Here is a 23,117-nt window from a genome sequence, read left to right on the forward strand (position 1 = left end):
ATAAAACCAGAGATCATCATTTGGTACTGGTTATAACGTGAACGTACCGCTGGGAATTAGCATTTTGAAGAGGAGCCAGAGGAATTCTTGGAACCCCTTTGCAGTAATTGGTTATTTGGATGGTAATTACTGTCAGTAGTGGACCAAATATCATATCTGCACTGTCCCACGGCATAGAAAAAGTCTTATATCATTCTTTTGATGGGACAGATTTAGCGATCCGATCGCAGGCTGCGTGTGATTTGTGGGGCTTTTAAGTCTTGGCAAAGCTCATCAGTGCTGCTTTACCTAACAGACGTAGAGAGAGGCAGCGGGTTTTACTCTGCACTGTCATCTCAGCCCTGCTTGTCCAACGTGACTGAAAAAGCGCTCAGTTGTGATGAATGGATTTAGAGTCTTATTTGAAAATGTTTTATACTTTCACACAATCGCACGTTTCCTTTCAAACAGTTTAAACTGGCCTCACAGTGTGGTTTTGGCGTACCTACACATGTGGCCACCATCCTTTGAGTTTTGTTCTTTAGTTCAGATGAATCATTTGAAATTACACGTTGGCCAGATTCCACCATTTTGACAAGTACTGAACAAAACATCGGTGTGTGCCAGCTGTGAGCTGTGTTTTGACATAGACCAGGATTTTCTTTGATCAAATCTTTCACAGTTGATGGATGAGAGTCGACAGAGGTCACCGCTCCATCTTACCTTCCTTGGCCCACCTGTTTTCATCTCATAAACATCTATGGTGTAGTTGGTCCTGCGGCCGTAGTTGTCAAACTGGATGTTCCCAGTCATACCCTGCACTTGGACCTGCCGTGAGGGGCAGAAAGACACAGGGGGATGTGTAATAGCCATCACTTTGCATATATAGCTGTTATTAAGGTGCTTGTGTCCACGGAGCTACTGGAGTGTGCACAGTCTGTTAATCAAATGATGAACTGGATACGCTTTAATAAAAGATGTAGTTTTATGGTAATGAGGGCCTGGATTTGAGTGAGCTCTGAGCAGAGATATCTGGAGGCAGGGGGAGGAGAACAGCTCGGCGCTCTCTTCCCTTCTCTCTGTCAATTTCCATCTTTATCACACTCTCACTTGCTATCTCTGCTTCACTTCTTCTGGCCTTTTCTTTGGTTATCAGCGTGCTACTCTCTGTCTCCCTCTCTTTCTCTTTCCCCCCCTACCGTTTTGAGAGCCCTCTCGATGTCGATGCCTTGGCTCCAAGGTACAGCGGGATTGGCTAGACAGTCTCCAGCGCTACCCCGGCGGGAGACATCCACACGTTGGCGCCGCAGGTACCTAAATGCCTCTGCTATCACCAGGATGGCATCATGGGTCAGTGCTGAAGTGTACTGTTCAAAACAAAAAACAGCAGAACACAGTGAGACGGGGTCACGTGGTGAGAGGCAGAAGATAGAATTGCTGTTTTAGTAGTAAAATGTTTCCAGGTTTGTATATAACTTAGCATTGTAACTATGTAATATGATTTATCATTTAACTGTTCTGTGCTCTATGTTAACCATAGAGCTTGTGGATAGAGCTTTCATATAAATAGGACATATAGTCAAATTAAATGTTTGCAGTTTGTATCGGCAGAAAAACTTCTGTGTTGCTTTCAGCCGATGCATCTTTGTGGCACCAGGTCAGATCAGCGTGGGTGGACAGCTAATTGCTCTGATGTCCTGCTTATGATAAAAATAGTTTGATTGGACTGATCTGATTTTAAAAGCCAGGACATGTCTGGTGGTCAGGACTTCTTTCAAAACTTTAACTGCAGAGTTAGTGAGAGACTAGAGCATTAATGTGTGATTTTATCTCCCACGCACTTCCCCTCCAACTTCGCCTGACCTTTTCACCACGAGGGCTGAGCCACTTGTTTGTTGCCCACCGCACCATGACAAAATCTAATTAAATGCCATTCAAAATCCATTTCTTTCTCGATCATTGTTTAATTAGATGTAAATTGAAGCTGCGATATAACCTTGCCTTGCACTGCCTATCAATATATCGATCGCTGGGAAGGATGCAAAGCAAAGAGGAGGAAGAGAGGGGTGGGAGGAATGACAGAATGACAAAGGCAAACAGAGGAGGTGAGGAACAGATAGAGAAGCACTTCAGAGGGAACGATCGGTGCATTCTGCATGTGCAACCAAAGGCCTCGCAATCAAAGTACCTTCAGAGGAGAGTTTCTGGCTTCTGGGAATTCTCTTTCATCCAGCCGCTCCCAGCGCTGCATGAACTGCTGCACAATCGGGTTCTCAGGGTTGACGATCTGAAACCCCGAAATGTTGGCTCCGCCGGCAAAGACCTTGTCCAAGCTCACATTAGAAAACCCCTGAGTCGAGACACGGGGGAAAGGGAAGCAGACAACTGATGTTCCTTGTTGTAACCACAAAATATTAGCAGCTATTCTGGCAGAGTGCACGGTGCATTTTATTATGAACTCTGTACTCTATGAGAAAAAGGAACATGTGCTTGCCGTTATAGTGAGGCAAATGTTTCTGTATACACTATGTGGCATAACCAGAATTACTTTACAGATAAACAACCTGCAGTCAGATACTTTAGAGTCTGTGTCAGATAATGTAGAGGCCAACATATTTCAATTGAACCAGCAAGCATTCACTAAGCTTTGCCATAGGGAAAAAAAAATGTTTCTAATAAATTTCTAAACTTTGCTTCTCCGGCTGCGTTTAAATTGACTTCTTCACCCAACAGCCATGACATGGAGTTTTTTCCTTTAAGGGTCAAATTGCTGTTTTTTTTAGTGCAGGATTGTGTCATGATGTCCAAGGACACTTGTCTGACTGCTGCGTAATCCCATCTTGCAACACCATTGAACCAGCACGCCTCCACTTTAAAACTTTCATGCTAATATCAAGGCTAAATGAACATTGTCCTGCCCAGAGAGATAGAGAAAAACAGTGTGTGTGTGTGTGTGTGTGTGTGTGTGAGAGCAGCAAATAGACAATGTTGACTGATTGCCAGATTCTGATTGCTAAGGCACGAGCAACGATCATATATGTACAAAACAAAACAACTAATAAGCTTTTGAAATTCCATAGACATTCCTATAATCCACTTATTGTGAATGCATATTTGTGCCCATGGCTGAGACTAAGCCACATCACTTGCAGGAAAAAGCGGGTTCCACTGCCTCCCAGGAGAGCGTCCGGGTTATTACTCACAAGATTGGCCAGAATGTAGTGGTAACCACGGCTGTTCTTCCCCAGGGTCACAACCTGCGGGAGAGAAAACATCGATACAGTAAACCACCCATGAGATGAGAGCTATGAGCCGCGGCTCGTATAAGTGGCGACGACGAAACGTGGCAACGTCCGGCAAACGCACCGGATGCCCCCCTGAGTTGGAAACGGTGCAAAGTCATCTGTGGAATAACAAGAGCGAGGGAGCAGGTTGAGGGAAGTGTTCATTAAGGAGGAGCTGATCATGACAGAGAATTGGGAACAAGGAGCCTCCTTAAATACTCTGCTCACTTTGAAGTCGTTCACGGTGCGGGGATGTGAGTCCTTAGCAACTGCTGGACAGAAGGTAGAGATAAGGCCAAAAAAAAAAAATGTTTCAAAGGAATTTACAGTGAAACAGTAAGATTGTAGATGTCACTCTGCTTTGAAAATATCACACCTTTGGAGCATAACAGCATGTTTCATCCCACGCAGCCCGTCTGAAAATAGTAAGCGGTGTTCTAAGCCATTCCATCACTGTGGTACTCACCATATGTTGCCTTTTAGTCTAGATTTTCTTCTTCCTTTTTTCTGGTCCTGCAGATGAATTCAATAGTGAAACTCTAAAACTCTCTTTTTTATGCGCATTGCTTGCTGGACATTGTTTTTTATTGCACTGGGCCTCGTGACGTCTGTTTTTCTGCGTCTGTTGCGGATGGACCTCTGAGTGGCGGCCATGCAGAAACTTGTGAGCCGTGTTTCGGTTTTCATCTGCCTTCTACAAACACAGCCACACGAGTTTACAGCAAAATCAGCATGTTTGCACATGTCCTGGCTCTGGCTCTGTCAGAAAAACAAACTGTCAGTTTATCATCTGTTTGTGTGTGCGTGTTAGGCCGGGGACGTCGGATATTTGTTACTGCGGATCGTTTACGACATTTCGCGCTGAGCAGGAGAGAGTGATGAAAAGCAAACGTGTATCTTCACATCTCAGGCTGCGATAAAACAAAAAAAACAAGTCGAGAAGGACGTTTTCGGTTTCATTTCGACTACAATGACAGTATTCTTTATAGCTATGCTGAACTTTAACTGACCTGAGTAAACTCATGTACAGTAACTCACAGCAATAAAACAATTGTCCTTGCTTGGACTTAGTACCCATACAAATTAAGTAAACCACTCATCCTCCTCCCATCACCAACTTCTCTCCCATTAGTGGACGTCTGAGGGTTGTCCACGGAAGCTGGTGCTGTTTTTCAAAAAGAACACTCCGGGGAGCACAAACACACAAAGCCTCTCACTCATGCTATCAAGCTGCTTGGGTGGGTCAGCGTGCTCTGACAGCTTCCCCGTCATTACGGCTTTAAACTTCCAACACTGCAGGATGTCGGGCAGAAGGAACAAACCACTAAAGTGAGAAGAAAACAAAAAAAACAAAAACAAACAAAGAGGAAATGAGCTGATTAGGATGCAGAAATAGCAGGAGTTGGCTTTTAGAATCCATCAATCTGCATCTAATGAGCAAGTGACACAAAGTTCAAGGAAGAGAAGTGTCTGCAGCATTTCTAATGATAATAATAGCAATAAAGTGTTATTTATGCAGCACTTATTAAAACCAGAGATTACAAAATGCTTCACAAGGATAAAACAACAAAACAAACGCATGCATTTTCTGGTACAGGACACAAGGCCTCCACATTAGACACCACAACTAAAAACATACAGAAAACAAATCACAATTATTTCACAATAATCACAAAACAATTTATATATGTATTTATTCATTGATTCCTCCAATCTGTTTTGAAGAGAAAACGCAGAGCGAGGCAGATCATGACTACTGTCCACGAGTCTGACTTTTGAGCCCTGCTGCGTTTTCTCGGACAAAGCCCACAGCTCCGCACTCCTTCACCGTGTGCTAACCTTGACTCTGGCTTCAAGCCCTCCTCCTCACACCTGCCCTGGAGCTGGGCAGAGGACACCCCCACCCCGCAGCCCACAGCTCTCAGCTCTCAGCTCACAGCCGTCCTGGCAAAGGCTACAGGCAGCAACCTTGGGATGGTGCACAGCGAGACGGTGATGACACCGAGGCGCGCAGAACCTCCGGCCAGCGCACACCAACCTCTCCCCTCAACCTCTTTAATTAGGTAGACGGCAAAAAACCCGACCCCAGCTGAGACGGACAGATTTCATTGTGCCCTGTCGGTAAAGTCCTCAGGTAGTGCAGACGGTGATAACTATATATTGTTTTTATTAGAATTGATGGGATATGATTCTCTTGTACTTCCTTTTAAATCAATTCTTATTTAGCAATAACACGCAACTACCAGAAACAATAGCATTCAGAAATAAATTCTGGCTTATTTGTGATAAGCAGCAGCTCAAAGTGCTGTTAGGTTACAGACTAAGGGGCTAGTTTTGGGAAATTCACCTGCTTACTTTTCCAGATAAAATGAAAACATGACCTCACATCTACATTGGATGTGATTATCTTAGCATATAGCTTAAAGACTGGAGACAGGGGTAAAACAGCTCACTTGGTTTTCTTCACAGCCCAGATTGAGGGACATATACCTCTCTTGGGCAAGAAGGGCCTCAGACCAACAACCACAGCGGTCACTGTAACAGAGCTTCACAAGTCCTATGGGAGAACCTGGTGGACGGGGAGCCAATCTCAACAGCAAGGACTTTTCCTAATGTTATTTAAGGGCTCAAAGAGCACGAGGAAATTATTATCTGGTTTGATGAGACAAAAAACGAACTTTTCCAGCAGAACTCCAAGCACCATGTTTGGTGAACATCAGATATCGCTCATTGCCTGACAAGAGATCCATGAAGCATACAGCTACGACACGAGACAAAGGAGGTGTAATTTTTGCCAATGGGGCTTCTAGGTAGAACTGAATTCAGTATCTGAATCATTTTGTAGATGAGGGTTTTCAGATTTTAATTTTGAAGAAAATTGTACAATATTTAAAAAACTAAAAATACAGTGGGGTGCAAAAACTGAGACCGCTGTCCCATTCACTTGAATGGGAAAACAGGAATGGGGATATGTTGCAATAAGTGAGCACTGTATGGATAACCAATTACTCTGTGTCACAGTGACACTGGAAAAGAAAAGAAATGTGTTAAGCGTGTCTACCCTATCAATAATGCGATAGCTCTTTTTCATAGCCATTGCACATCGATCCGCCGCCCTTTTGTTCTGCTGCTAAAGGAAAGCTTGTGTTTTGCAGACTGGAGGGTTTTGGGTTTTTTCTTCAAAAATACTGATGGGAAGAGACAACCAGGATGACCTTGACTTCACCCTCATCCGGACTCGGAGTGCTTTGCCCTCACCAGACAAGAAAAAACTACAGCTACACATATTCAATAAACACCGGACTGTTTTCCTCCAAGTTTGACCTTTCTACTGTGGAGTTTGCCACAGCACAGGGAGAGGCAGACTGAAAATGACGGCTTCCACAGAGTTTATAAATATCATACCATTTACCGGGGCATATAAAAGAGCAAATAATAATGCAATCGTTTTTCGTCTCCTCTTGAACTATGAAACTCCGTCTAAAGTGCACAAACCTGCGGTGTACTGTTGGCGTTAGGGCTACGTGTAACAAATCTGTCATCACTGAATAATTGGTTAACTGTGGTTTGTGACTGATTTATTGATTGTTAAGTCTATAATATATCCAAAGTCCGAGTTGACACATTCAGGTACATTATTTTTGTGTAACCGATACTCCATGCAACCAAGTTCGGTTTAGTCAAGTGGCTGACTATTCCATTAGTCAATGAATCACTTAGCACTATATAATGTGTACCAGTATTTTAGCAATTAGGAATCTCCTGGAAAGAACCACATAATCTCTTCAAATACTCTTTCCAAGGCGGGGAGAATAAAAAATACTGTAAAAACTTGCTTGCTTGTTGAGTGCTAAAAATGAACATTAAACTGGTATGAAGATAGATTTCACAGTAGACCAATCAAATCAAATTGAGTACAATTGTATATAAAAGGCAATTAACAAAGTGGGCAAACATTTTCATCACAACTGAGAGTGAAATAGTCTTCAATGAACTTGAAAAATTCATCTGTATGTAGAAAAACTATTCACATATAACAGTAGGGTAATTTAAATAAAGAAAGGCCAGACACATTGTTCCAGATTCCAGGTTTAAAGCCACCATCAGTAGCAGCAGTAACTCACAGCTAGTTCTCTGCTGTCAGCTCATCTTAGCTGTTAGCCAGCTGCTAACATTTTAAATGTAAAAACAATACAGGTGCATTTCTCTCTGTTTATCTGATCGTTCATACAACACGCAGCTAGCACAGATCCTACCCCCTGTTTTTATGGGGGCCAAGGGTATTTTATGTTTGAAGGAGGTCATTGTTGCGGTGGGGCAAACATATAAATCACTGAGAATGTTAATAACAAGCTGTATTAACTGCTACATATCATTTCATGACGAAGTGTCATCACGAGTCGATCGGTCGCAGTGAGGGGCTCCACTTGAGGATTGAAGCATGGAGGTGAATTCGACCTCTTTGATACAGAAGGACTTTCCTCTTCAGGCTCCGTCTCTGCTCGTGGCCGTGGGGCTCTTTGTGCAGCACTCTCTAATTAACTGCCAGTGGAGGCCGTGGCTGAGATGATTTTCTTGGCAACAGCCGTAAAGGCCCATGTCTCTGAAGAGAACGCTGGCCTCCCACCAAAACGCAGAACATTTCAGAAAAACCTGACTCATATTCAGTTGATTATGATATTGCTCTGAGATAGGAGAACAATTTGAGACATGTGACACCTCGGGAGGAAGGAATCGCCGACACCGCAGCCAAGACATCCTCGTGTTTGTGCCAAAACTTTGCAACGCTTAGATGTCCTACTTTGTTTTCACCGAACACAACCAGGGTAATTTTGCTTGATTGATAATAAAAGTTTGCCTGAACTTTAGTCTGTTTTATTATAAGACTGTCTTCTCGATACAGTTTCAACTACAGCTTCTCTCTTGTTTTGTCTCAGCCTCGCGTTCAGGTACCATTGGTTTTCGATGATAACACTTTAATCCCATTCAATTCAATAATCACAGTTAATAATGGCCCTGAACAGCTCAGGTTGGTTCGAGTGCTTTGAACATCTTTCCATTGAGCAAATAGAACAAACTGAGAGTGGTGCCAAGAAGTGTCCCTGGAAAAAACACTGTCATAGTAACCGAGAGGCTTTAAATGCCTGTGAGGGTTTTTTTTGGGTCACAACTTTGGCAAAAGAGAAAGTTTCAATAGCACGATCACATTTGTGTTTCTAATTTGTTTGCCGATATGTTTGCAATATGTCCCCTGGTTTACAGAGCGACGATACTGCCCTCTTTTTTTTCCTCTGTGTCATCCACAACACTGAGTGAGGCTGCCATTTTTCCAACAGATGCCAGCAATCTGTCGTCCATTCTCTCCCACTCGCAAGACCTCTTATCTCCCATGATCGTGTTTCTGTTCTGCTGTTTCTTGAATTTGATATAACACAAAGATTTCACATTCTATAAAACAACCAATTGCAAATTGTCTGCTTTGAAGATCAGAGAGAAGGAAATGGAGGATCTCCGGCTCTGCGTGGTGAAGCGATATGGCCACCCTTAATGCCTCTACAGCAGGCAGACTCTTGTCCAAACAAATCCACAGATGCACAACTCATATTTTTCCTCTTTCTGTGAATCCCTTTTCACTCCTTATTGTTTTTTTTGCATGAATATGCGCTCATTGCCTGCCTGTCTTTGAACAGCTTGCATGCCCTGGGCCTGTCCCAGACGGTGTTCTTTTTCTAATTTTTTATTTTTCCCTAACTCTCTTTACACTAGTGATGAGCAGGTTGTTGCCTCAGAGCAGACTCCTGCACCGGAATCCCGGGAGGGAAGAGGACCAGGACGAAGCATAGAGGCACATATACATACTGCACACATTTCTCTCAGCATGGACTATCATAAACCAGGATGGTCCGGTTAAACACATTTGTTGGATATAATCAGAGAGCAGAGCTGGCAGAGGCTCTCCCATTTTTGTCGTAAGGGAAGGATTGCCATTGGGTTAATTTATCTGCAGTGCAGTGTATTGATGGAAAAGTCCTATGGGGGATAAATCCTGAGTGGTTGTTACAGCATAAAATGATAATGGCCCGGGTGTAGTATTCTCCTCAGCATCCCAAAACAAATTTGTTGGGAGACTCACTCTGCTCTTACGAGCAAACAAATCTGCGCCTGATGCAGCGGTATGCAAATACCTGTCTCACGGTTTTTCTACATCATGTCAAGTGATAAATGAAGCTAATAAAAGTGACATTCAGTTGAGCGCGCTTACGACTGAAGATGAGGAACATCCAGTCCTTCGCCCACCGTGAGGACTGGGATTACAGCTCATACATTATTTCCATCAATCAGTTAGTCGTTCAACTTAAAATTAATCAGCAACCATTGAAATGTTTATTTAATTTTTTGAGAAAAAATGTTGAAAAAAATGTCCTGCTCTCAGCTTTTTTTTTTGTTGTTGCTGCTTTTCAATCTCAGCACTTTGAATTGTCTTGTTGTTGACAGACGCTGCACAAGACAAAACATCGGAATATGTCACATTGGACTCAAAACACATGAGGTATTTAAAGTTTCACAAACTAAATAATTCATCAATTACCCAACATGTATCTGCTTACTATCATTGGTTAATAGAAACTGCAACAGCAGGTAGAAGTGGCGGGTTTCCACATTGATGGCACTGGGTGCCATTTTTAGTGTGATAGCCATGGGGGACAGTCCATCCCTGTTTGAGAGTATAATGGTATGGCCCAATAGGGGGCAGCTGCAGAGTGAGGTCCAACAGCTTCTCTGAATGCCTGTGACTCATCCATATTGGCAGAGCTGGCCTGATTATTTCAATTTGCTCCAACAACAAAAAACTCCCTGGCTGAGGTTGTCATTAGAACAAGGGGCCAAACTGCTGCTTTGAATGTAAGCAACGGAAAAAGCTTTATTCCCCTTCTGCGGTAAAAAAAAGATTAGAAAGGAAACATATAAGGTGGGGGTAGTTTCTTTCCTCTGGAAACAAAAAGAAATGATTCATTGATGGGAACAAACACAGAAACAGGAGAACATCAGACAGATCACTGCCCTGCATCCTTATTATACTTTGCAGGGGGGTCAAGCAATTAAAGATACAACCATGAACATGCACATGTGATTTGTAATAACAGCTGATGCACATTCTTAGCACAAAGACTATGTGTCCCTGAATTGTAAAGGGAAGGAAATTTGCAGCACAAGAATTAAATTAGACACAGCAAATTAATCCTGAAAGCAATTGTGCTCTAAACTATGACACTGGGATCAAATTAGATTCATAAAGAAGCAAAAAGCAAAAAAAAAAGTGAAACTAACAGTCGTTGAGGGGATATTGTGAGGCAGAGAGAAGCCAATATCTAAATGAATGTTAACGAGCAGAATCCAATTCGGGAGCTGATTGCCTTATAAGCAGGCAGCAGCGAGCGGAGAGGTGTGGGGCAGGCCAACAGAGGAGAGGCACGGCATAATAGCCACTCATCTATTCATGGTAATTGTGTTTCCCCTACTACAAGGACTGATGGACCTTTCATTTCCTCCTCAGGCTGTGGAAGTGATAGGGGAACAGGGTTTTTTTTTGTTGTGGGGGGGTGTTCGAGGAGGATTAAAATGAATGCATCATCAGTGGTTTCTCCAAATGGCTGCTCGCGCTCAGACCTCTCAACCTGAGGGTCTCGGGCAGCTTCAGCGCGCGCTGATTTTCAAACATGCCCGGCCTCAAACTTAGCAACCTAACTGAGCTCCGCCGACTTACCGTACAAAACAAGCATTAGTGCAAAGGATACTAACATTTTTATTGACGCCATCCTCTATATTATAAAATACGCAAATGAATCATACTCTGGATGATTCCCGGAATTAAAGAGCCACTTCCAATTCATGAGACAAATCCTTGTTCTGTTCAGACCTGGTATTAAACATCTGTCTCGTGAATTCAGTTGTGATTGCATCCAAGATGCATTGAGGACGCATTTCAAATTTGATCACTCCGAACAAATTCGGAGGAGGTCTGAGACGCATGTGGCCACATCCTTTTCGCACAAAAAAAAAAAAGCACGCGAACATGTTTCCTGGTCCACATGTTCGCATGCTTAGCTGACGTCCTCTGACCTACTGCAGTTTCATAATGAACCAAAAGTATTTTTTTTACACGTCTCAGTGTTTCCCCACACATTGATTTAATACCAACATTGACCAAATAGTGATTTTCTTTTTTCAAATGGGTAAAATCTTATTTCACAGTATAGCTGTGTGCAGCTCATTGATTCGCTCAGGCCCTCCTGGCTCTACTCTCTCCCTCTCAGACCAACACACACACACACATATCAACACATAAACAACAGACCCATCTGTAAAGAAGTGGCTAATAGAAATAACGTACATGGGTGTTTGTATATAGAGCCTAAAACTGAGTTCTGATCACTAGTGGTCCACCTGTTCACTTGAGCTCAGATCACCCAAGACAGATGTTACTTTCAGGTCCTAACAGGGCCATCGTACGCTTAAAAAGTGTTACGCAAACAGTGGATTTACATCCAGTATAATGCAACTTGAGAATTAATTTTGGTTTCCATCAATGCTGCAGAGAGATATCCTGACCTCAAGTTCTTATTATCAAGCGCTAAAATGTGGATTTTATGTTGCAATTCATTTGCATCTTTCATTAGACCTCATTCTGTTTTCAATGTTTTTTGTAATGTTTTTCACACTCCATGCGCCCAGCTCAATAATTAACATGAGTGATGTCAATAGACTTATTTCCTCAAACTCGACAAAGCTCCTCCGGAGCATCAGCAGATAAAATGTTTTCACAGTCTGAGTAGTGTTCACCGTGCTGCTAAAATGACTTTGCCATGTAAAATTAGGTGGAGTGGCCCCTTAATATTTGATACTTTGTGAATTAAATTACTTTCGCAATAATGTGAGTGAAGCAGGAAGGGATGGATGGACAGTGCAGGTGTTACATAATGTACAGGCGTAACCACGTGTGCAATGTCTCTGAGGCTCACCTGTTCTAATATGGTGTTGATCCTGCCCACCTCGCAGTCAATCACAAAGCGCTTCTCCTGCCTCCTGTCCATCTCCTCAATGATGCGCTTGAACTCGGCCGCGTCCGTCGTGCTGCTCACAGAGCGGGCGGTCACCTGCCAGTTGTTAGCCACTGCTGCCTCCATGATGGCCTGCAGTATTGAGAAACCTGAAGAGAGGGAGAGACACAGAGAGGGGCCGAGAGCATTAGAAACCAGGGGGTGTTGCAACAGGGCAGGCAAAGAAGCCGATCGCCTGGAGCCCTGAGCCGAGAGGGGGCCCACGGGATCGCCTGATTACATTAGTCCAGAGCAACGACAATTTTGTGAGAACCCCCTTTAATTCTATGATCGACTACGTATGGAAGACTGAAAATGACAAAATGGTCGGAAAAACCCCACGGCATGCCACTGCCTTTCTGCTATAAAGCTTTTTTTAATTTTAGAGGTTTGGTTGAAGACATGAACATCTTAATGTGTGTGTATGCTGTGTCTGGGATGGTGGTGGGGGTTTTCACACTCAAATTATACTACTTGCAATTCTTTATGTGTAAACACCGTACGTACTTTAGTCATAACTTTGATCCTGAAAAGAATTGTTTAAAGATTGGAATGATGTGGTTTGGCATCATGAGTTTCTTGGGGGTGATTTTTTTTGTGGCTGCTCATTCACAGTATATTATTCTAGAGAGGTTTTCTCTTGAATCCAAAGGCCAAAGGCCATTCTCATTACAATCTAAAGTAGGAGAGCGAAGTCTGCCAGACAACTAGAGTCTACACTTAATGTGCCAGTGTGTATGTGCGAGAATTAAAACTTACATATTGAGAAGGCAAAATCTTAATAAGTGAAGGGACAGGAATAGCATCTCCATATCATTACAACATCAGAGGGTGATGTTATTGTGCTTGGCATCGATTAAATCATGGCATTTAGCTCAAGCACACGTTAACTTTGACAGGGCGGTGAGACGCACTGCGGCCCGTGTCTCCTCGGAGGATTGTGCCGACTCATTTAAAGATAAAGACAATGAAAGATTCATCCAGGCCAGTGGTGGAAAAGAGATGATTATGGTACCAGAAGAATGGAGAATGAGCCCTGCTAATGATTAATTCACACGTGAAATATTTTCATTTAACAGAGCGCTCAGAAACACTACAGTCAAATCACACACACACACACGCGCACACGCGCACACACACACACACACACACACACACACACACACACACACACACACACACACACACACACACACACACACATACACACACCACAGGATGAATAATGTAGTCCTATTTCTGGAGGGATAGATTGCATGTAGCACGGGCTGAAATAAAATTTGCTTAACTCTTCTCTAATGTACAGTGGAGGAAAAGGAACACGAAGGTTATTAATGAAAATCAAGCACACTGCTGGTATGTCATTAAGCCATGGACAATGCAATTGCACACTGTATGTATTGTAAGCTTCTTTATGATATTTCCACTCATTTTTCATCAGCTGCCGTGTGGTTAACTGATACAGAAACTTTCAGCCACAGCAATTTCGCGGGCACACATATAGATTTTATATGACGATTTGGAATGTTTGCAAGTGATTGGGTATTATGTAAATTGTCTGACACATTCTGAACAGCAGTGGGCAAAGTAAACATCTGTCATATATATATATATATATTTTTTACTGTGAGCCTTTTCTGTCTGCAACCTTATCTCCATAAACCGGCTGCAGACGACCAACAAAGCCAGCACAGAGAGCAAAGAAACAAGAACAGCTATACAAGAAAACCACTTTGTGACTCTGTTCATTTCTCTGGTTTTGCAATTTTTCCATCTTTGCCATTCCATCCGAAATGGTCAAGCAGCCTGTCCCCCCTCCCTTGACTTGTAAATGCTCTGAGAACCGCTGCACTGTGCGCGTCTGTACTCCCGGTGTGACGCCACTACTGCAGCACACAAGCCACATCTTCGACGGATGACCTTTTGGCGAGCCGCACAGCGAGTAGCGGAGACCCACGCACAGTGTGTCATCTGTCCAGAGGAGCAATGGCGTACTGCCTGGAGACATCAACATGCCGGAACTCAAGGTTATCTGGCAACCTGGTTATCAGGTCATCTCCAAGGAATTCAGCCTGCAGTTTACCATAGCTCATGATTGAAACTTGTGGCATAACACGGAGTTCAGACGGTATGTTCAGGGCATGTAGAGGTGCACCCCTCTGGGTCACAGAGAGATTTAACAGTAGCAACACTTGCTGCCTCTGAAGAGTAGAATAAAAAAGGAATTGTAGACTAAAGTCGTACAATTGTCAAAAGCAGCTGTTTTTTTTCACCTGGACAAAAGCCACAGTTTTACTCTGGAGACAGAGTGGCTTTTCTCAAGTGTCATCATTTTTAAATGAGCACAGTCTCTCGTGTACTTTTACCCCCTCACATCTCCCCCACCTAAAGGAAAAGTTACGATACGAGTGAAGGTTTAAATAACAAGGATGCATTATTCATTTTTCCAGAAGCATATGCTCAGAACCTCACCAACCACAAGCCAGCTGGATAACATGGCAGTTTTCCCAGCGATAAGAGCTCCTCACTTTGAGAGATGTCATGTACATTAACTGGGTCAAAATGCTCTCCGTTGGTTTGCAGTGTAAAGAATACTGCTGGAACCATGAACCATTTCACTCAAGGTATTCACAGTGGGCGTGTGGACATGTCATACATATGGGATCAAATTATAGGGCGTATATTTGTTCCAGGGCTTCGAGTTTCTTGTTGTTTACTGCACTGCAATCACTTCTTTTCTCATGCTGCTTGAAACACACAATAGTATGTGTTCGAAAAGATTTAAAATAGCGAAAGAAAATATTATTGCTCACAGGGGAAAGCTCCAGGGATTTGAGCCTCATGTATGTAAGTATCTGTAGTGTTCAGCCCCAACTTAAAAAATCTCTGCGTTTCTTATTTCCATTTCTGAGGTGCAAGAAAAAAAAAAAAAACATGAATTATGCTAACTCTTATGTGAAAGAGGGAAACAATGTCCTGTCAATCAGATTAGAATCACAGAGGGCTTTTATTTTGAAATTGCTGATTTGTGCAGCGTTCGTCTCCCTGTGCCTGCGGCACACCCCGAACTGTGTGGGAACAATTGGATTCATTTAAGATTCACAGAAGATTCCATGCCTGCCCAGTGTTACATTTGTATGGAAATTAAGAGATGGAATCTAGTGGTGGTAAATAGTCTGTCCAGAAATGGATTGCTTTTGCTCCTGTTTTTTTCTTTCTTTCTTTTTTGTTCCATCAACGTCAGCAGAAAAGTTTATGTTCCGTGATTTAGACTTCAAAATCAGAATGAAGGAAATCCTTTGAGCACAGCTTAATCTGACAGCAGCAGCAGCGACGCTGATAGTTCCCTCTTCATCTCCGCCAGCAAATAAAGAAAATGTTGTTCCACGCTTCTCTGCATACATTTACATCTGCCAGTTACCTCTCCCAGACCAGAGTTGGTTTTCCGCTTCAGCCAATTGACGGATTCATCCGCCTTAAGCAGCACTGGAGACCCTCTCATCAACACTTTTGCCGATGATCTTCATTCCCAACACCGAGAGAAGCTATAAATCCCGTTCACCTGCTCGCCTCCGTGAGCGCCACAGCTGTGTTGCATCGAAAACTGTAATACAGTCAACTACATAAATTATGGAAGACAACAACACAATTTCCTTATCACCACCATATAAATCCCCACGGTGTGAACGCAGCGCCAACATGCAGCAGTTTCTGCTGATCATGCTCCTCAATGCTAATCATGGCGTCAAGACACTGGAGAGCTCGAAGATCCTCTTAAGCTCGTAGACTCGTAAACAAAAGTAGTAGTACATAAATTTATACAAATTATATATACAGTATTTATTTACGGTATATATGTGTGTGTTTGTGTGTGTTAATATTCCTAGTTTAGCCTTTTATAGTATTTTATTATGCTGTGAGATCAGTTTGTAAACGGTGCATGAGTTCAGTTTATTAACGAGGACAAAGCCCTTGGGATGAACCTTCTCTTTTCGACGGGTCCTAACAGTTCCAAACACAATGCAGCAGGGTTTTTGTTGGCCGACGTTGCCAGGGTGCAGGTCAAAGTTGAAGAAAAAGTTCACCTCGACTGACGATTGCAAAAATTTGTCAAGGCTGGAATATGGCTAAGATTCACATATAGGCTAATGTGAACTGTTGAGGCCTGTGTGACATTTTGCATCTTATACTTAATTGTAACGACTGAATTGTCTTTTCACCTTGTTTCACGTGGACCCACCCATAAATCCCTTCCCTACGTTCAGCCCAGGGAGACGTTTCGGTCTATCTTCACAGACGCATACTTTCAGACTACGTTTCACTGGCTTCAGCTGAACTGCACATGAGGCAGAGTTCATATTTGCAGAACACTGACAGTACTATGGACAAACTGAGGAGAGATATACAGTAGGTAGCACCAGTGGTGGTGGGATAACTGAGAGGGCCGGGGGATGGTGCCGTGTGTCCGCGGCTGCTTTTACTGCTGTGTTCGAGCTCAAACCGAGTGTTAAATATGGAGCACACACTTGAAACAACTGCGTCGTTAGTGCGGCAGTCAATAAAAAGCTGAGATGGGTAAAAACTCAGATTATTGTAGTATTTTCCTTTTCGCATCTATATCACATTATTGCAGAGTCTGCTATCAAATCCCAGCGGAACCCGATGACATCCGTGCGCTTATAAATCATTTGCTGTTGTGAATAAGATGTTGTGGCAGCGTAGCGCACCGCGGCTCGGCGAGAGCGGCGGTCGTCTTCTCCGTCTGTGAACCGGATCTTAACAGGATGAGTTTTGAAGCGTCACCCGTGGCGGCTCAGCAGTAATTGAATTGAGTTGCATCTAATCTCATTGCCCAGCTCCTTTGGTTCCCTGCCTCTCATTAGGGGTTTCGGTGCAGAGTGTCACAGGCCTGCATCTCTCCCTCTTACTCACATGCCTCTCTCATATCTCCCGACTGATCCAGGCTAACCAGACAAATCAGAGACACCGAATACAACTCAGCATTAGCCACAACTCAGAAGCAGCCATACCATTTGCTCATATTACACTGTATCATTACACCGTGTCCTTGCTGGCATTACACTTATCCACATCAATCCAAAATCTAATCTACCAATCTGATCAAATAATGACCTGTTAGAAAATAAGTCAGCGTGAACCAGACACGACACACAATACACAACAAATCAAGGGAGCCTCGAGTGAGGAATGCCTGCTGCACAACAACACCGAACTCATCTCTGAAGGATCAAAATGGAAGGCGCACACGTGAAAGAGAGGCCGTCTCTGTTGAGCCAACAGTAAATGTGGCTGCGCTCCTCTCTAACTTGCCAATCCTCTGGTAAATGAGGGTCTTTGGCAGGCAACAACGCCCTGCTGAGCACTGGCCAGGGTCTCACAGGGCATCAGAAACAACTGAACTGAAACCGCAAAGATAATGGCTTTGACTCATAACAGTGGGGCTGGCTTGATACGGAGTGTGGACATTTGAAGAGAAAGACGGGAAGAGCACTATTGTAACGATGCAGCAATATTTCCGTGACGGGTCGGTTCCTCCAAACTACAGAGAAAAATCAATATACTGCACTGTAAGTTTAATAAATGTAAAGCAGCGTCTCCCAGAGGATTTTGAGAGATTTTATGTTGGGAGGACGTCAGACCCTTTAGGTCTGATCCTTTTGGACATCCATCAATCTGGTGAACTTTGACAGCAATTGAGGAGGCTAAATATATAAGAACTAGTAAAGAGTTTTAACATAAACACATAGGTTGTATGGATATGAATGGTGATCACTGCCATTACTATCCTAAAGAAATAAAGAAAAGTGTCTGTCAGTCAGTCAGTCATATCTTATCAGCCTCACACTTGGCATGTGTGTTGTTAAGGGACCAAGAAAGTGCAGTGTTGAATTCAAACCAAATATTTTTGGTTTCCTATGAGTCTATGACGCTACAAATTAAACGCCACAGTCTAGGTAATTAATGGGAAACACTGTGTAAAGTATATAATTCCCCTCTCTTGGTATCAAGCCATAAGAATATGTTGGTTTTTATTTGTCCAGGGTTTTAGATATCCCTCTGTGGTGGAGGCAAGAGGGTAATATCCGCATGGCTACATACCACCAGAGGAAGGTATGAACATTTTAAATGTGTTTTCTCATGTAATTTGGGTAATTCAACGCTGCGACACTGCATTAGGCAACTTAATATCTTGACGGCAAACGACACTCGCATCTCTGAGGTTTTGCTTGTACTTTTGTTACAGCTGCAGCGGACATGGCAGCCTCGATGGCACGCCACTAAAGAGTTCAGAGTGGGGACATTCAGTTTGTTCGTGGACGCGAGGACTCATCTTCCTTGTCTGCCACAATTATTAAAACTATCGCACTGATATGGAACCGAGACGAAATCAGCCCCCCCCCACCCGGAAAGACTGGAGTTTAGCACGCAAGAGAGATTTACGATAGAAGCCTGGTGGACCAAAACAGGACCAATTGGACACAAGGCAAATGGGAACAAACAAACAAAATCTCTGCAGAATGAAAATGAGTTCAGTAAGACCTCATCTCTGATTAATATTGACTGTTTTGTTTCTCCTGGGAAGGTAACATCAAAAGAACTTCTCATCAGCAGAGAAACACACGCGCACACACACGCTCTCTCTTGTCTTTCTCCTCCCCTCTTTAGATAACACTCATAAATCACAAGTCACATTCCTGAAGCCATGTAACAAGAGAGTTCTCCTTTTCAAACACTTATCGGAAATTAACATGGAATAGCTGTTCTACCAGGAATATAGTCAATATTACTCACTAAATGTTTTTACATTATTTAGTCTAATCCCTCTTAATTCCTAATAATTCTTCTTCTTCTTTTAGATTTCCCTGGATTTCCTCTAATGAATGGGCTAAATGACTCATTCAAAGACTAAAGCAACATCCACCATGGGGCTCTACTGCCACCATCAACAATACACACTGGTGTATTCTTTTATCATATTTTTTAACTTCCATTAACTTATTAATAGTTTTGGAAATGTATACTTTTGAATGGTCAAATTGTATGGTGTTGAAAGTTTGACATTATGTTCTGATTTAAAATCAACACTTGTATTGTTCACTTCCTGTCATCAATTTTGTATTTAGTTTTTATCTAATGTTGAATGGGTCATGGTGGGAGACGGAAACTCCAGATTAAAACATCTCTCTTTTTGAAACAAAGGGAGAACGCAAACTGTGTTCTGCAAATTCTACCACTGTGCACTTCTTTTCCTTTCCGGGCTGCTCTCCTATCGTTTTGTCCACAGGTCCTTTTTTCTTCCTTTCGACATTCTTTTCCGAATTATTTTCCAATATCTTATTTCCTCTATTCTACAAATCGAGTCAACGGCAAATTGAAACAGAGGATGTTTTCAAAATGATTTATTGCCGCGATGGTGCTTTTTGGAGGTTTTTGTGTTGTTTGGCAAATGCCAATGCCTCCGAAAGTGATGTAGCCCAAGTACAGTAATTAATCATCAACCCAGCAGTTACACACCGGCTGCACGCCTTCTCAAGAGCGCCTAAACAGGGCAACAGTGCCAATGGAGGAAAGTCTGCTGACTAGGCTTCCAAAAGACGAAACAGCTCAGAGACGTTGGCAGGGATGAAGATCGTTAGTCTAATATCTTATTCATAGACACCTTAGTCTCCGTTATTAGTATAACTCTACAGTTAATGGCCCAGTTGATCAAATTGCTAATTTTACCAGCCCCTGATTAACATTGTCCATTTGCCCACTTTGCAACCTAACCTGATTGTCGGCCAATGCATTTAAACTGTGTTAGTAGAAACAATTCAATAAACTTTCTTTTATTAGGGACCCAGTAGTTGCCTATGGGGTCTTTAGAAGTACAGATTGGACAGCCATTGAATTGGGAATTCACAGCTTCTAGTATTATACTGATTGGATAAATGGTGCTAAATAAATCTTCCCTTTAACATTAAGTGGTTTCCCCTTAAACAAGCGATTATTGGAAAAGAAAAGTGGATCATAAATTTAGTTTGGATGAAGGTTGTAGGCGATTGAGACAGTTTTTGGTGAATCGTTTGTTTATAATATAATAAAAGTTTTATATGCTCTGGTACCACTTTAGTTTATGAAATAGTATCAGAGGTTTGGGTCAAAGTCATGTTTAAATTTGGTAACCTTTCCCTGTGTGCTAGAATACAAGCACATATGTTATTACTTGTATTTATGACATAGTGCTTTAAGGCAGCTCTATTGCACGTGTAATCACTTAGCTCTGGGAACAATATGAAGAAAAGCCTTGAACCTGAATCAAAACAAGCTTTTGACTTTGATATATTGTGTACAACCAGTTGGACGATGTGAGTCCTATTCGCCTCTGCTGATGTTGTGATTTAGAATTTTTACACAGCGTTAAGTTACAAAAAATGCTGAATTCACAACTGAGTAAAATCCTTGCAGACTACGTGACACTGGAACACGCGCGGACGTCATGTAACGAGACCAAGAGCTGCCTTCACTGTGGGCGTACATGTGTCTATTTAAAATCCTCAAGTTGTCAAAGCCTCACTCTTCATTAAGGACATCTCTCAATATGTACACATTCAAACATATTCCCAGAGGTGCTTTGTAACCATTTTTCTTCAGAGGAAGACAAAATAAGCACTTGCAGTATTTAGGGGCCTGGTGAGTGTTTGCCTCTGGGCTAAGTAAGCTCACAGGGCTCTGAGGATCCCTCCAGTGTTTGTGCAGTGGAGATCAAAATCTTGGGCTGGGAGAGGAAGAAAGCTTTATATTTCCTCTCATTATTCCTCTGACACAGGCCCACAATTTGTTTAAAACAGGCCGTGGTTTGCTGGCATGACCTGAACTGTCTTGACTTCCCCAGCCAACAATATACAGTACCAGCAGACAGGAAGAGTCAAATCGATGTCTCCTGGGTTGTTGTTTTTTTGAAGAAGGAGTCTCTGAGCAGCTTGAGAGACGTTTTAAACACCTGACAATCAATAGAGGGAAAAAAGAAAAATACAATTAGAAACCGCGAATCATGCCGCGTATGTAATTCAGATGAATACAACGTTATAGCCGACGTGAAATCAGCGAGAGACATAGTGTGGGCTTCTCCACTTGTCCCTGCCCACGAGAGAGAAAAAAAGCATTAGGCGTCTTTTCCCCCAATGGTAGAAATGTAGCGTTCACCGTGAAGCGGACGCCAAAGTAGCCCACAAGTATGTTGTCGAGACTTTGATGTGGGGTTTACAGTAGGCCTACAACCGAAAACAGTTTCGCTGCCAAGTGTTGTCCCTAATCAAAATACAGTGCATGTCAAATCAAACAGAAGCAGCATGCTGCCTATCTATCTTCAGAAGTGCATACATGCAGGAGGGAGGAGAGCGGCGCTTTTTCCACCCACACACTTTTCAGAGCTTCTCCATCTCTCTCTCTCTCTCTCTCTCTCTCTCCCTCCGCGTCCATCTTTGTTCTGTTGTCTCTCACTCTCACCACATACTGTGACATACCACCATACACATGTATACACTGATGGGCGAGTGCACAAACACATAGAGCGGTGGGTGTCCGAAGGGATTGATCAAGCTTTGGCTAATCAGCACAAACTGGAAAAAGAGTCAAAAAATGAGAGACTTACCTCATACCCTTTCTCATGAAAAAAAAAGGGACCAAATATTATTCTACTCTTGTTCACTCTGGAGGATGACATACATGCATTTCATTCGTCGTTTCAAACAAACCCATTGGCCCTGGGACATAGCGCAACATCAAAGCATGCACCCTCCACCATGGCTGCTTGCAGCAAAGGCCAGGACAGTCTGTCGTAATGAAAAAAAAGCAGAAGCTCCCAGCAGTAATTTCATGGCTGCTGAAGCTAGCAGTGGGTAGGTGGTTGACATGGCTTTATTCCAGGTTCAGTTAAAAGAGGACACTGAGAGAGCACAGAGGTTTATTGTGTGCTTATTGTGACAGACGATGGCTCTTATCGCCCTTTCCCCCCCCCCCTTTTTTTTTTTAAAGGCACAGGTGCTTGACTTGTCGTTTTTTCAGGGAGTTACGGACTGCAGAGGTTGCCACTGCAAGTTGGACTATCTGTGTATCGCAATGTCACTTTGGCAATGATACCGGTTAATGTGCAAATTCAAAAAAAAAAAGGTGAGAAAATGCCAGTGATGCATAGCTTCATTCACATTGCTTTTTATATAATTTTTTCTTGTGCATTTTATGGCTTGTCTGACATGCCCTCTCTTGTCAGCGTGTCCAAGCTGATTTACTCACCTGATGCATACATAATTTAGTTGCAATGTAGCCGGCGTGAAGGAGAGGACCACTAAAGCACAAGAGGCATATGTGTGAGAAGTGGGAGCTGGCATTCACACTTATTATCTCACACTGCGAGCAGAGAGTATAAATCCACAATTATAACACTCGACAAGACATTATTTGTGAGAAATGTGTTTGAATTGCATAAATATGACTCGTATAAGTAATTGAGAGGGGGAAGTCAGCTGATGGTTTGCACCAGCTCTTGGAAAAACATATTGCTTATTGGTTTACCACGGTGGTTAAAAGATAAAAATGCACTGTGCATGGACACATGTCACCATACATACCAAACAGGTTAAAATCGTTTCATGTCTGTCTTTGTGAGTTTAGTTACTGGAGTTTGGACAAACCCTAATGCACGCGGTCGTGCATCGCACCGCTTGATTTGTTTTGTTGTTCACTACAGAGATGC

At 42.8% G+C, this 23,117-nt stretch overlaps 1 protein-coding gene across 9 annotated transcripts in view; it reads right to left on the reverse strand.

The window, feature by feature from the left end:
* The window catches only part of LOC118319803 (glutamate receptor 3), a 77,628-nt gene that overhangs the window by 24,415 nt on the left and 30,096 nt on the right, over positions 1-23,117 (reverse strand). For 6 of the 9 annotated variants that reach the window (XR_007031471.1, XM_047334533.1, XM_047334532.1 and 3 more), the window contains exons 4-8: positions 12,284-12,471; positions 3,183-3,236; positions 2,168-2,329; positions 1,179-1,346; positions 703-807 (exon numbers count right to left, since the gene is read on the reverse strand). Coding sequence is in view for 8 of the 9 variants with exons in the window: in XM_047334533.1 (XP_047190489.1) it covers positions 703-807; positions 1,179-1,346; positions 2,168-2,329; positions 3,183-3,236; positions 12,284-12,471 (677 nt within the window). In the remaining variant the exon portion in view is untranslated. Of the gene's footprint in view, positions 1-702; positions 808-1,178; positions 1,347-2,167; positions 2,330-3,182; positions 3,237-12,283; positions 12,472-21,274; positions 21,366-22,016; positions 22,284-22,992; positions 23,065-23,117 lie in introns of those variants that run through there. The other 3 variants (XM_047334535.1, XM_047334537.1, XM_047334536.1) reach the window with 3 other exon arrangements.

Source organism: Scophthalmus maximus, chromosome 9 (assembly GCF_022379125.1).
Source record: "Scophthalmus maximus strain ysfricsl-2021 chromosome 9, ASM2237912v1, whole genome shotgun sequence".
Lineage (NCBI taxonomy): Eukaryota > Metazoa > Chordata > Actinopteri > Pleuronectiformes > Scophthalmidae > Scophthalmus > Scophthalmus maximus.